Source organism: Carcharhinus amblyrhynchos, chromosome 15 (assembly GCF_965287045.1).
Source record: "Carcharhinus amblyrhynchos chromosome 15, sCarAmb.v2.hapA, whole genome shotgun sequence".
Taxonomy (NCBI): Eukaryota; Metazoa; Chordata; class Chondrichthyes; order Carcharhiniformes; family Carcharhinidae; genus Carcharhinus; species Carcharhinus amblyrhynchos.
The window spans coordinates 70,519,399-70,533,605 of NC_137338.1; the positions used below are offsets into that span (position 1 = coordinate 70,519,399).

General features: G+C 43.9%; 1 protein-coding gene across 2 annotated transcripts in view; it reads left to right on the top strand.

Annotated features, from left to right (window-relative positions):
* Nucleotides 1-5,948: 5,948 nt before the first annotated feature.
* The window catches only part of LOC145353417 (ankyrin repeat and SOCS box protein 9-like), a 54,624-nt gene continuing 46,365 nt past the window's right edge, over nucleotides 5,949-14,207 (top strand). Inside the window, exons 1-3 of one of the 2 annotated variants that reach the window (XM_080204168.1) lie at nucleotides 6,111-6,187; nucleotides 6,304-6,429; nucleotides 10,546-10,625. In XM_080204168.1, the coding sequence (XP_080060294.1) occupies nucleotides 6,342-6,429; nucleotides 10,546-10,625 (168 nt within the window). In that variant the 5' untranslated portion in view covers nucleotides 6,111-6,187; nucleotides 6,304-6,341. Of the gene's footprint in view, nucleotides 6,430-10,545; nucleotides 10,626-14,207 lie in introns of both variants that reach the window. The other variant, XM_080204165.1, reaches the window with a different exon arrangement.

The window sequence follows — 14,207 nt, forward strand, 5'->3', positions numbered from 1 at the left end:
ACTCGGAATGTTCTTTCTACAAGGAGCAGGACAAATTCAGCCCAGCCAGTCATGCCTCACAAGCTCTGCTCAGCTATCAGCAAAGTGATGAAAAGTTCCTAACAGTGCTATCATGCAGCACTTCGTCACCGTTGACATAAGAACATAAGAAATAGGAGCAGGAGTAGGCCATCCAGCCGTTCGAGCCTGCCCCACCCACCAGACCACTGATGCTCAATTTGGGTTCTGCCAGGCCTCAGCTCCAGATATCATAACACCCTTAGTCCAACCATGGGCAAAATAACTGAATTCCGGAGGTGAGGTGACTTGACACATCAAGACTGATTTTTCAGAATGTGGTATCCTGTGTCATAGGAAAACTGAAGGTCGTGAGAATGGGGAATGTTGGGGGGGTGTGGTTTAGGTGGAATTTTCCACCAGCTGGAGTGATATCTAGCACAAAGTAGGATAGTTGTGGTTGTTGGAGGCCAGACACCTCAAGCCCAGATTGTGATTGAAGAAGTCCCTCAGGGTAGTGACTGAGGCCCAACCGTCTTCAACTGCTTCCTCAATGACCATCATAAGATCAGAAGTGTCAGTGTTTCTGATGTTTGGAGTGTTCAGTTCCATTTCACGAATCCCCACATACTGAAACAATGATACCTATATGCTGCGGAAACTAGACCTCATTTAACGTTGGGCTGATAAGCGTAAGTGACATATGTGCCACACAAGTACCAGTCACTGATTGAACCTATCCATCTCCCCTTGATATTCAATGCTATTAGCACCTCTGAACTCATCAACATCCATTTACTGGACGCAAAATTAGACCAGCCATGTAAATGCTGTGGCTGTTGGTATTGATCAGGTTAGGTATTCTTGGGCCAGTGACTCAATCCCAAAGCTTTGTAAAGCTTCTGATATTTCTTGTACTCCTGTTATGCTGTAAGGCATTTTTAATATCACTTGTATTTTTATTTGTAAGTAAAATGTAAGCAGTAAAAATATAGACCAGCATGTGGATCTCACTAAATGGTGTAGGACCTTGGAGTGAGGAGGCTATTGGAATTAAGGGAGAAGAATTCTGACCAAAGAAATCATTGACGGGGTTCATAAATAAAGACAGCTTAACCAAATAACAGAGAAGGCAAGCCACGTTATTGAGGCAGTGACTCACCAGCAGACACTTTGCAATGCCTCAGAGACAATGGCCTCCCTGGATATTCGTGAGTGGTTTTCTTCCTGCCTTATCATGATGCAAATATTACCTCCATTAATGGTATGTACCTAGCTGCATTGATTGGGTGACTTGATGTGAGGTGTTATATTACACATTGAAGTACCAGGATCAGAAAGGGGTATAAAGCCATAGCCATTTTAAGGACTTTAAAATAAAAGCAAATTACAGCGGTGCTGGAATCTGAAACAAAAACAGAAAATGCTGGAAAATCTCAGCAGGTCTGACAGCGTCTGTGGAGAGAGAATAGACCCTCGAAACGTTGCCTCGGTTCTGGCTTTCCACAGATGCTGTCAGATCTGCTGAGATTTTCCAGCATTCAATGTTTTTGGCCCACAAGGACATTGTTGCTGCAGCCAGGGAAGCAGAAGCCATGCAGAGGAATTTGTGCAATAGACTGACCACGTGGAAATAAGCTCCTGCATGCGCGTCTTACTAAGGGACTGATGTACACAGATACTGTTGTTAACGGTTTAATAAAGGTTTTCCACGTAAAATGGAAATTGTATCCAAAGTTTGTTTTGTGTCATTGATATTTAATATGGGGTTCAGACTGTAGAGATGGGATACCCTGCTTAAAAGCTGCTAGCTAAGGTGGTGACTTGGTGGATGACTAAATTGCCTTGTTCACTCCTTCCTGCAGTTGAGGTGAGGATGCAGTGCAGTTCTGTGGAATTCTTGATATAGCTAGTCACCATATGCTCTCTGCATAATGAGAATTTTAAAAAATGTATTTTTTAACTTGTGGAGCTCAGAACTGGAAAATGGTTGAACAGTGGAAGTAGAGGTTGCTGTAATTGACAAAATTGCTTCATTTATTCACAAAATGCACAGTAACCCCAGGACACACTAGCACAATGCTCTTGTACTGATTTTAATGTGGTTCTCAGATATGTTATGATCAATGTAATATTCTAAAACTGTGAACAGTACTTTATTGTTCCATCTATCCATAATTAGCTAGGGCCGTAAGAATCTTCACAATTCGGCCCTCTGCTGTCATTTCTCCCTCCATCCATTTTCTAGTGTTGTCCACTCATCCAGTCCTTCCCCGAACTGCCTGTTCTTTCCTGCTTTTCACCTATTGCCAAACTCTCACCCTGCCTTTTCCTAGTGGCTGTACCTTCCACAATTTCCACCTTTTTATTTCAGCTAGAAGATTGAGTGCCAAGAGTCCAGTTTTCCTGTGGTCAGATTAATTGGTTCTACACTTTGTTCCATTTTTATTGTTTGTTCCACTTTATACCATGCTGTGAAAAACAGTAGTTTCAAGCTGTTTGATTTATTGTACTGTTTCTTATATTTTATACCTCACCTTATTTAATAATTCTTTTGTATTGTACATCAGAAAGCATTTTTTTTAACTTTCAGCATATCAATATTCTCGAAACAAACTCCCCTGCTCTCAGCGCTTGCATGGGAATTTTCTTCTTGTTAGAAATATCAGATCTTCTGTCAAAATTTTGATGGATTCAATACAACTGTTTGTTTCCATAAACAGAACAGTAAAGACTGCTGTTAACATTCAGAAGGCTACAAAGAGTTCTTTAAGTCATTCTGTAACCAACATCACCCCAACTCATGTCAGGAGTGTGACGGGATACTGCCTGCTTGCCTCAATGAATGCAGCTTCAATAACATTAGAGAAACTTGACACCATCCACAACAAAAGCAGCCTGCTTGATTGGCAGCCCATCCATTCATTCCTTCTACCACTGATGCACAGTGGCAGTAGTGTATACCATCTACAAGATGCATTGGAACAATTCCCCAAGCCTCTTCTGACAGCACCTTCCAAAAACATAAACTACGACCTAGAACAAGGGCAGACATATGGGAACATCAACCCTCCAAGTCAGTCACCATTTTCTCTTGGAACTATTTTGCCATCACTATTGCTGGGTCAAAATTCGGGATGTCCCTTGCACATGGACTGTAGCAGTTGAAGCAGGTGGCCTAACACCACCACCTTGAGAGCAATTAATGATAGGCAACAGAAACTGGCCTTGGCAGCAATGCCCAACGCTGCCACCTTGAGGGCAATTAGTGATAGGCAACAAAAAAACTGGCCGAGGCAGCAATGCCCATTTCCCAAGAACAAATGAAATTAAGACATTTAAACATGAATAATGAGGTTATGCACTTTGGAAGATAAAGAACGGGAACATATATTTGTTGGAAAGATATTAAAGAGTGTGTGTTATGGGGACGCTGGGGGATAACTGCTGATGGAGGCAAGCCACAGGAACAAGGATTTATTAAACACACTGCTTTCCTTGCACTCCCGCCTTCAACTGCCTATAAGGGCAGCTTCCTGGGTGGATCAATCCCCATCCAGGATCACCTGACCTGTCCTAAAGGGCTACACCCTGCATATTCAAGTGTGGATGATTAGAGACCTAAGGGTTTAAATGCAACTAGATAAAGGTGTTTTTTTAAAAGATCAGAATCAGCAAAACTTTGAGTAAGAACTCAGCACAAGAATAAACAGGTAATGATAAAATTGTTCAGTCATTGTTTGGCCATGTAGTCAAGACCAATAAAGTTAAGGCAATGTTAAAAAGTCACTAAGAGAGCAAGGAGAGATTAGGAGAAATGTTTTTGCACAGAGGATTGCTTTATCAAAGGCATATAGAAAGTTGCATATTTTGAAGAGGGGACTAGTTGAATATTTGAAGTGGATGAGGTTGTGGGGAGACAACCAGGCCATAGGACTAATTTTGAGTAGCTTGAGAAGAGAGAGCTGGCAGAAAGGACAATGGCCTACGTTATAAACATCAATGATCTCAAGCTGAATAGAGTTAGTCTGAGAGCAGACATTTTATATAGAATTCCTCTTGATATAACATATATTGAGACAAGGCAGTTGCCTGGAGAAGCAGATGGTAGTGTGGAGTTATAGCACCATCTAGTTCTCGGGAGGGCTGAAAGGCAAGTAAAGGTAACAAAAATACAATAGATGGAAAACTCAGGTTTAAAAATGTCATGCCTAGATGTGACAGAAGATATATGTAACATAGGGGAAGTATATGTACGCAAGGGCCTAGATATTAATAGGAGAAAGCAGGAAGCCCTGTATTGGTCCAGAATCTAGCAAAGCCAAGGATATGGAAGCCCTGTGAACTTAACAGCAAGGCCTTTGTTAAATAAATCAGCGCAGACTTTAGCCTGACAGGCCACAGCTCGGTTTAAGTTTATTTATTAACATCACAAATATCCTTACATTAACACTGCAATGAAGAAACTGTGAAAATCTCCTAGACACCACCCTCTGGCACCTGTTCGGATACACTGAGGGGGAATTTGGCATAGTCAGTGCATCTAACCGGCATATCTTTCGAACTGCGGGAGGAAGCTGCGGAAAGAATGTGCAAACCCCACACAGTCACCCAAACCAGGAATTGAACCCAGGTGCCTGGCACTGTGAGGCAGCAGTGCTAACCAATGTGCCAATCGCTGTGCCACCATGCTTGGGACCTGTGGGAAGGGGTCATGCATCGTGCATGATAGAGGGAATTCAGGGCCACAGAAGCAGAATTCGAGCTTCGTCAGGCCGAAGCAGCACTTCTACGTCTGGGCCACCCAGAGCTGTACTTGGCCAGTCAACTCTCCTTCTATGTTACTGCTGCCAGGAACAGGCAGTGCTATCGTCAGCTACAGTGTTAATGATTTATTTTTGATTTAAGTAGCTCCTTAACTGAGGAACTCTTTGCTGAAATGTGCAGTGGATCTGTTTTTAATCTGTTACTTTCTAACTTGTTTGCAGATTGCTGGGTTGAATCTTTGTCAAAGTAATGCAGTATTCAACTTGGGGACAGGACCTTTGTATGCAGAGGGACCAGCTTTGACGCAATAAAGTAATTTACACCCCAAGGGTTGGTGCTGCCGAGACTGGCACTGGGAGAGGTTAAAGGGAGGGGGGAGGGGGTGCTGTCATGGCCAAGGAGCAAGAGTGAGAGAATTCTGATGAGAATGGGGAGACTGCGAGGGAGAAGGGGGAATGTGGGTATGCTTTGCGAGATTGGTAGGGGATTACGGGAGGAGTGTGAGACTACAGACGCTGATCTGAGCCCTGGATCCCAGATCAAGCCTCAGCCCTGAGCTGCCAAACAAGCCTCACACTTTGTCAGCCCATTACTCCCCCAACTAGGCTTACATCCCTGCCTACCTGGCTTGTGGCTGCCAGTCCTGAACACACACATTCCCCTTTACCTTAACTACTCTGCAAATATACTCTGCAGAAAAAAATTCAGTGAGTCTACTGAGGCGCTTCTTCCCCAGGCTCCTCACTTTTCCTTGTATCCAGTATGTGCAGTAAGCACCAAAGATACAAGAATACCAGAAGTAGGGGACAAGTGGAGACCTGGGAGGAGATACTATCCGAAGCAGGACAATTACCTAAGTACTGGACAATCCTGTAAGGCGGGATGTGGAGATGCCGGCGTTGGACTGGGGTAAACACAGTAAGAAGTCTACAACACCAGGTTAAAGTACAAAAGGTTCACTTGGTCGTAAACCCCACTAGCTTTCAGAACACTGTTCCTTCGTCAGATGAGTGAAGAGTTCTGATCACACTCTCCACTCACCTGACGAAGGAACAGCGCTCTGAAAGCTAGTGGCGTTTACTACCAAATAAACCCGTTGGACTTTAACCTGGTGTTGTGAGACTTCTTACAATCCTGTAAGGGACAGTAATGCACTATACTGCAAAATGATCTGAAAGAAGTAGATACTGATCAAATCAGTAAGATTTACTGGTTGATCAGTAGCCTGGCTCATTAAGCTTCTTGTTTGGGGTAAATACGATGTTTCTCTGCTCTGTAAGTTCCACTGCTGCTGGCTTTTCCTTTGATTGGCTCTGAGAAAGGAAGTTTGGTGACTTTTGTCACGTGTGCCTTCAGTGGACTGACTTCAGCTGAAAATCTCATTCAGTAGCACAGCAGCAAGCAGCTGTTAGTCTTCACTCAGGTAATGTAGCATAAAGTACAGTGCAGATTTGGAACTTAAACCTCTCTTTGCCCGTCTCCAGAAGGATTTCTCACTCAGATGCAAAATGAGCAATTCATGGCTTTCCTTTTCCCCAAGGGGGGATTTTTAAATGCAGCTAAATTTCTGCTGAAAGATGGCTTCGGAGAATGAAAACAGCAGACAGCCTGAGGCTGCAGGAGGGAGTCTGTACGGAAGTTATATCTCCAACCCACTGATGGGTGGTAAGCAATTCAAATTATCTTCTAACTAACAAAAAGCAGTGAGAGCCTTAATGCAATTCTGATTGATGCTGTGCCTTTACTGATAGCTGGCCTTAGAGGAGTAATGTTGTACAGCCTGCTTCCTATTTAATCTGTTTTAACGGAAAACACTTGATTAGGTTAAACCTTGTTGCTTAATTCAGTCTGGTGGGCTCCCACTCCAGAGACGAGTTAGAATTCAAAGCTGACGTTCCTGTGCAGTACTGGGGGAGTGCTGCACTGTATTGCAGTCAGTGGATGGGGATTGAACCACGGCAGTATCTGCTGTTTTAAGTGGATGTAAAAGATCCCATGGTACTCATTTGGAAAAGCACAGGGGAGTTACTCCTGATGTGCTGACCAAATATTTATCCCTCATCCACCATCGCAAAAACAAGTTATCTGCTCGTTAAAACATTACTCTTTCTGGGAGCTTGTTGTGTATAAGGGGAGGTAATGGCCTTGTGGTATTGTCACTAGACTATTACCCAGAAAGTCAGCTAATGTTCTGAGGACCCGGGTTTGGATCCCGCTGTGGTAGATGGTGGAATTTGAATTCAATAAAAAATATCTGGAATTAAGAGTCTGCTGATGACTGTGAAAATGTTGTCAATTGTCGGAAAAACCCATTTGGTCCACCAGTGTCCTTTAGAAAAGAAAATCTGGCATTCTTACCTGGTCTGCATGTGACTCCAGAACCACATCAATGCGATTGACTGCCTCTGAAATGGCCTAGCAAGCCACTCAGTTCAAGAGATGGGTAATAAATTTGATTTATTATTATCACGTGTATTAGTATGCAAGAAAAGTATTGTTTCTTTCTGGAGTTTGAAAGCATAGAATGAGAGTGAAAGATAGAATTAGAGGATATGTTGGGAACAGCTTACAAGAAGTCACCACGCTCCGGCGCATATTGGGTAGCCAGTGATGCCCATGTCCCGCGAATGAATAAAGAAAAAAATTGGCTGCCCTGTTTATACACTTCATTTGCAAGTCTTGAGTATGTGAAAGGCTGTTTACTAATGCAAATTTTTTGTTACACGATACTAGTTAACCACATGTTGACAGTAATTCGGTGTGGAGGAACCATTCATGTGTATGCAGTGTTATGAGATGCAATTCTGCTCAGGAAGGCACATGGTGCTGTTCAGGGTTTGCTCACTGTGGGTTTGGGTTGAACCTCAGATTTGGTATATTGGGCAGGTAGGGGGAGAAATCATCTTAAACAGGAGTTCAAAGAGTGAGCATGCTCGGTTTCTAATCTTTTGAATCCAGCTGCTGCTTCTATTGCACAGAGTACAAATTGGAGGGGTAGTTAACACAGACATTGAGCAAGCTATCTTAAATGGATAGCAACAAACCCTTTAGAAAGGTTCCTCTCAGTTTATTTGGTCTTTCCTTATTGTTACGTTTATTTATATATTAGCTATTCATATCAATGACCATTAAAGTTTATTTATAGCTTATTTATTAGTCACAAGTAAAGCCTACATTAACAGTGCAATGAAATTATTGTGAAATTCCCCTTATCGCCACAGTCCAGCGCCTGTTCGGGTCAATGCACCTAACCAGCATGTCTTTCAGAATGTGGGAGGAAACCAGAGCACCCAGAGGAAACCTATGCAGACACGGGGAGTACGTGCAAACTCCACACAGCCACCCAGGCTGGGAATCAAACCCAGGTCCCTGGTGCTGTGAAGCAGCAGTGCTAACCGCTGTGCTACCGCGCCACCCCACCTCAGGCTGATCTGCAGCTGATGAAATTTTCATCAGCTTTCATGATACTTTCAGGTATAGTCAGTGTCATGGTGTTGGAAAGGGACCAGCCAATTTGTACACGGCAAGATCCTATAAGCAGTAATACGACAATGATCAGAAAATACATCCCACTGATGTGGGTTGAGAGATTACTACTGGCCAGAGCACTGGCAGGAACTCTTCAAATCGTCTAAAATATTGCCATAGGATTTTTCTTATGCCCACCTGAGAGGGCAGGCGTTTGGGGTCATGAGGGATGAGAGATCGTGATTGTTTTTGGTGGGCTTGGGGGATGAAGCGTTCCTCCTGACCCACAAGCAGCTTTGGGAAGGTTGAGAATACCTGTTGGATTTGGTAGCTCTAGCCTCCCTTCAGCTGCCAGGTTTCCCAAACCCTGGGAAATAACAGATTCTAGTTGGATTTTGCATTTCTTAACCAGTTTAATTCCCTGCACTGACACTCTCCAACCTACTCTTTGGGTGTCTTGGGGGGGTGCGTGGGGAATACAGGTTAAATTTCCCCAATGTATCAGCTTTACGGTGAAAAAGTAATTATTGTGCATCAAATGTATAGACGCTGAGAATGCAATCCACCTAACCCACACATCTTTGGAGCGTGGGAGGAAACTGGAACAACTGGAGGAAACCCACACCGACATGGTGAGAATGTGCAAACTCCACACATTCACCAAGTCTGAAATTGAATCCCGGTCCCTGGCACTGTGAGGCAGCAGTGCTAACCCCTGTGCCACCATACCACCACATCATATGGTGCATATGCACACACAGTGATGTTAGGAAGGGAGTTGCAGGTTTTTGACCCAGCAATAGTGAAGGAACAGATGGTGGGTGTCCTGGAAAGGAACTTGTAGGTGATGAAATTCGCATGCATCTGCTGCCCTTGTCCTCAATGGCAGAGGTTGTGGGTTCAGAAGGTCCTTTTGATGGAGTCTTGCTGAGTTGCTACAGTGCATCTTGTAGATGGTACATATGCTGTCCCTGTGTACCAGACATGGCAGGAGATGGTGGGTGGGAGTCCAATCAAGCGGGCTGCTTTATCTTGGATGGTGTTAAGCTTCTTGAGAGTTGTTGGAGCTGCACTTGTCCACGCAAGTGGAGAGTATTCCATCACATTCCTGACTTACGTTTTGCAGATGGTGGATGGTCTTGGGGAGTCAGGAGGTGAGATGCTCCCCACAGAATTCCTAGCCTCTAACCTGCTCCTGTAGCCACAGTATTTATATGGCGAGTCCAGTTCAGTTTCTGGTCAATGGTAATTTCCAGAATGTTGATAGTGGGGGACTCGGTGATGGTAATGTCATTGTGCTTCAAGGGGAGATGGTTAGATTCTCTCTTCTTGGAGATGATCATTGCCTGGCATTTGTTACCTACCACTTTGCAAGTCTGGATGTTGCCCAGATTTTGCTGCATTATGGACTGCTTTAGTATCTGAGAAGTACTGAATAATGTGCAATCAGTCCCCACTCCTGACCTAATGGTGGAGGGAAGTCATTCATGAAACTGAAGATGGTTAGGCTGATAGGATACTATCCTGGGGAACTCCTGAAGGTACCCTGAACAGCAAAAGGGGCTGTTAATTGGCAGCAACCACATTTCCCGTTATCTCAGCTTTGCTGGCCCTTGGAAAATTTATAACTGTTCTGGAGATGTCAGGATCCCCACCTCTGGGACCGCAATTTTGGAATCAGTTTTGCACCTGGTCCTGACCCTACAGGCGTTTGAAAAATCAATTCTTCATCCTTGGAACATTAGTTACAGGGTATACATTCATTGGCTGATACCATACTGATGATTGCCCTAACAAGCAAATTAGTCTTCATTTCATTACTATTGATAAATTATTGATATTATTTGAGGTAGATTTATCTAAACATCCCTGCGCCAAGTACTGCTGTAGCACTTGCATTTTCTGTTTTAAGTTTCCATTTGAAGGTTTTAATTTACTTAAGCATGTCCAATCAAATTTATTTCAAAGTAGCAGGGTTTTCACGTTCTTCTTGATGTTTCTTTGAGCCTTTGTCAGAACAACGGAAAAAAACAAGCCCAGCTTCAGTCATTGGGAATCGTCATCCACATTGGCTTCAAAATTCATATCTCCAACTTAAACAACACCAAATACTGAAGTGGATTTGCCAGCAACATTACTCTTTATGATAAGTCTCACTCCAACCACACTCTCCATGTTAGCAGCCCTGCTCAGTGCAACACCCGAGCGACCTTGTTACTCTGGGAGCTTTGAGCGACGTCGATACGATATTTATTTGTTTGGTCCTATCTCCAATTAGTTCTGAGTTTCTTTGATTTATGTTATGAATTTTAGACACTGCGTCAGACTGGTCCCCACTTCACGATGCTGCTATACACGGGCGTCTCATGTCACTCCGCCAACTCATCAGCCAGGTAGTTACAACATTTTACTCTGATATTACAGCAGTCTGTTCTAACTTCAGACATACTTTTTTTATGTTCCATTTTTGTTCAAATATGTTTGAATCAAATCAGTGTGATCATATTGGTTTTACAGTAGATATGATCTAGGAATCCGGCAGCAAGTAACTCACCTCCTGACTCCATATACAGTAGATATGATAAGTAGATTACTTATCATTGCCATTCCCCATCAGTATCTCAGTGACATCTTCTGATTCCCATTACTGTCCCTCAGTTCCAATCAATTGTTTTTCTCCTAGCTTAACATTTTCATATAGATCCTCTTCCCTGTTCTCTGTTGGTTAAGTGTATCACCGACTTTGTCAGAATTACCCAGGTAAAACTTTAACCTTTTCGGGATCATATTTCTAATTGGAGCACTGGAAGGGTAATTTTCTATTTTCATGAGGCTGTTGGGGAGCCTCACCCATCAGGTGCATGTATCAAAATTTCAGCCAGACACACCACCTAGTCGCAAAATTAGTGGAGGGTTTGGAAGGTGCTGCCTAAGGAGCCTTGGTATACTGTGTGTCGGCAGTGATTGAGTGTTTGTGGACGGTTGCCAATAAAGTGGGCTGCATTACCCTCGATGGTGTTGAGCTTCTTGAGTGTTGTTGAAGCTGCACTGAGCCAGGTAAGTGGGGAGAATTCCATCACACTCCTGACTTGTGCTTTGTAGATGGTAGACAGGCTCTGGGGAGTCAGGAGGTGAGTTACTTGCTGCCGGATTCCTATCCTCTGACCTGCTCTGATATGATGTGGTATGCCGGCGTTGGACTGGCGTAAACACAGTAAAAAGTCTGACAACACCAGGTTTTAGTCCAACCGATTTATTTGATAATACTCTCAAGCTTTCGAGGTTTCCCTCTTTGTCAGGTGAATGGAGAGTTCTGGCCTCAGACAGAGCATATAAAGCACAGACAGTTTAGAGATTACTGATTAGAATGCGAATCCTTACACCTAACCTGCTGTTCAAGACCTGAAGTGGCTGACAATGTGAATGGAAGGAGCACTGATCACAGGTTACAGAGATGTGTATTGTCTCCAGACAGTACAGTAAGTGAGGTTTTGCAAACCCAGGCAAGTCACGGGGGTTACAGATAGTGCGACATGAACCCCAGATCCCTGTTGAGACCGTCCTCGTGTGCGGAACTTGGCTATCAGTCTCTGTTCAGCGACTCTGCACTGTCGTGTGTCGTGTGCTCTGATAGCCACAGTATTTATATGGTTAGTCCAGTTCAGTTTCTAGTCAATGGTAACCCCCAGGATGTTGGTAGTAGGGGACTCAATGATGGTAATGCCATTGAATGTCAAAGGACAATTGTAAGATCCTCTTTTGTTTTAGGTGGTCATTGCTTGGCACTTGCGTGGTGCGAATGCTACTTGCCACTTATCAGCCCAACCCTGGATATTGTCCGGGGCTTGTTGCATTTGAACACGGACTGCTACAGTATCTGAGAAATTTTTCATGCTCCTTGTGTACAGGGCATACCTGGGCAATTTTCCACATTGCTGGGTAGATGCCAGTGTTGTAGCTGTACTGTAACAGCTTGGTTAGGGGTGCGGCAAGTTCTGGAGCACAAGTCTTCAGCACCATTGCTAGAATATTGTCAGGGCCCATACCTCTTGCAGCATCCAGTGCCTTCAGCCATCCTTGGCATCACGTGGAGTGAATTGAATTGGATGATGTCTGTGATGCCGGGGACCTCTGAGGAGGCTGAAATGAGTCATTCACTTGGACTTCTGCCTGAAGATTGTTACGAATGATTCAGCCTTTTCTTTTTCACTGATGTGCTGGGCTCCTCCATCATTGAGGATCGGGATATTTGTGGAGCCCCATCCCCTCCAATAAGTAGTCTAATTCCCACCACCATTCATGGCTGGGTGTGGCAGGGTTCAGAGGTTATTCATTGGTTGTGGAGTTGCTTAGTTCTACCTATTACTTGTTGCTTATGCTGTTTGGTATGCAGGTAGCCCTGTGTTTTAACTTCGCAATACCACCTTGCAGTTATCTCCCTGTGAAAAGCTTATTTGAAAGGTGTGATAATTCAAGCAATACAATTATTACAATATCATTGAAGGATGTGAATGCTTGGAAGCTTACAGGCAGGGCATATTCTTTAAAGATGAACATTTCCAGTAGTTCGGGCCAGACTGGATTTCTTGTGATACAGACCTTTTTAACAGTATATTTTCCAAAATGGTACTGACAGCAGTCTCTTTTCCAGTTTCCTGTGCAGACAGAAAATAACCCTGAGATCCAACATTCAGATCTGTGAAAGTTTCACTGAAGTTAGCATAGTTGCACTAAAAAAGTATGTTTAAAAATCAAAACAGCTTTGACTTAGCGATAAGGCGCTTGCCTTTGAATCAGAAAGCTATGGGTTCAAACCACACTTCAGGATTTAAGCTTGTAACATTGAATGACTGTGTTAACAAAATGCTGCCTTTCAGATGAAATATTAAACTGAAGCCTGCTTGCTCATACAGTTGGATATAAATATTCCCCCAGCACTCTGGGCCAGAGGAGGTGCACCAATTTACATTTATTTAACACCTTCAATAAAACATCCCGAGGTGCTTGATAGGAGCATTATTGAAGAACGTTTGGCACCGAGCTCTGTTAAGGAATTGGAGGGCAGATGGCCAAAAGCTTTTGGCAAAACGTTATACCTTAAGAAACCTCTCAAAGGAAAACATCGGGCCAGACAGATTTAGGCAAGGAACTTCAGAGCTTTGGGGCTAGATATCTGAAGGCACAGCTTCAGTGAAGTGACTAGAATGGGGGTGCACGCATGACCAGAGATGGAGGAGGGCAGGTATCTCAGATGTTTGAGAAGCTGGAGCAGGTGACAGAGATGGCAAGGGATGAGGTTGAGGAGCAGTTTAAAGACCAGGCTGGGAATTTTAAAATCACAGCATTGTCGGACTAGGAACCAACAGAAGTCAGCGAGCACAGTGTCACCAAGTGACTTGGTGCGAGAACACAAGGAATAGCAGCAGCATGGTGGCGCAGTGGTTTAGCATTGCTGCCTGACAGCCCCAACAGCCCCAGTTCAATTCCAGCCTTGGAGTTTACTCATTCTCCCCGTGTTTGTGTGAGTTTCCTGTGGGTGCTCCTGTTTCCTCCCACGCTCCAAAGATGTGTAGGGTAGATGGATTAGCCATGGGGAATGTGGCAGGTTATGGGAATAAGGCCTGTGTGAGATACTCTGTCAGAGAGTTGGTGCAGACTCGATGGGCCGAATGGCCTCTTCTGCACTGTAGGGATCTTATCAAATAGGAGCAGGCAGACAGAATGGTGGGTTGATGTGTAACTGCTTCAAAGCAAGGAGTATCAGGAATAAGGTGGGTGAACTTGGAGCGTGGATTGGTACTTGGGACAATGGCCATTACGGAGACATGGTTAGAACAGGGACAGGAATGGCTGTTGGCAGTTCCGGGGTATAGATGTTTCAGTAAGAGTAGGGAAGGCAGTAAAAGACATGGAGGAGTAGCATTGTTAATCAAGGATAGTTTAATGGCTGCTGAAAAGTATTTCAAGGGTGATCT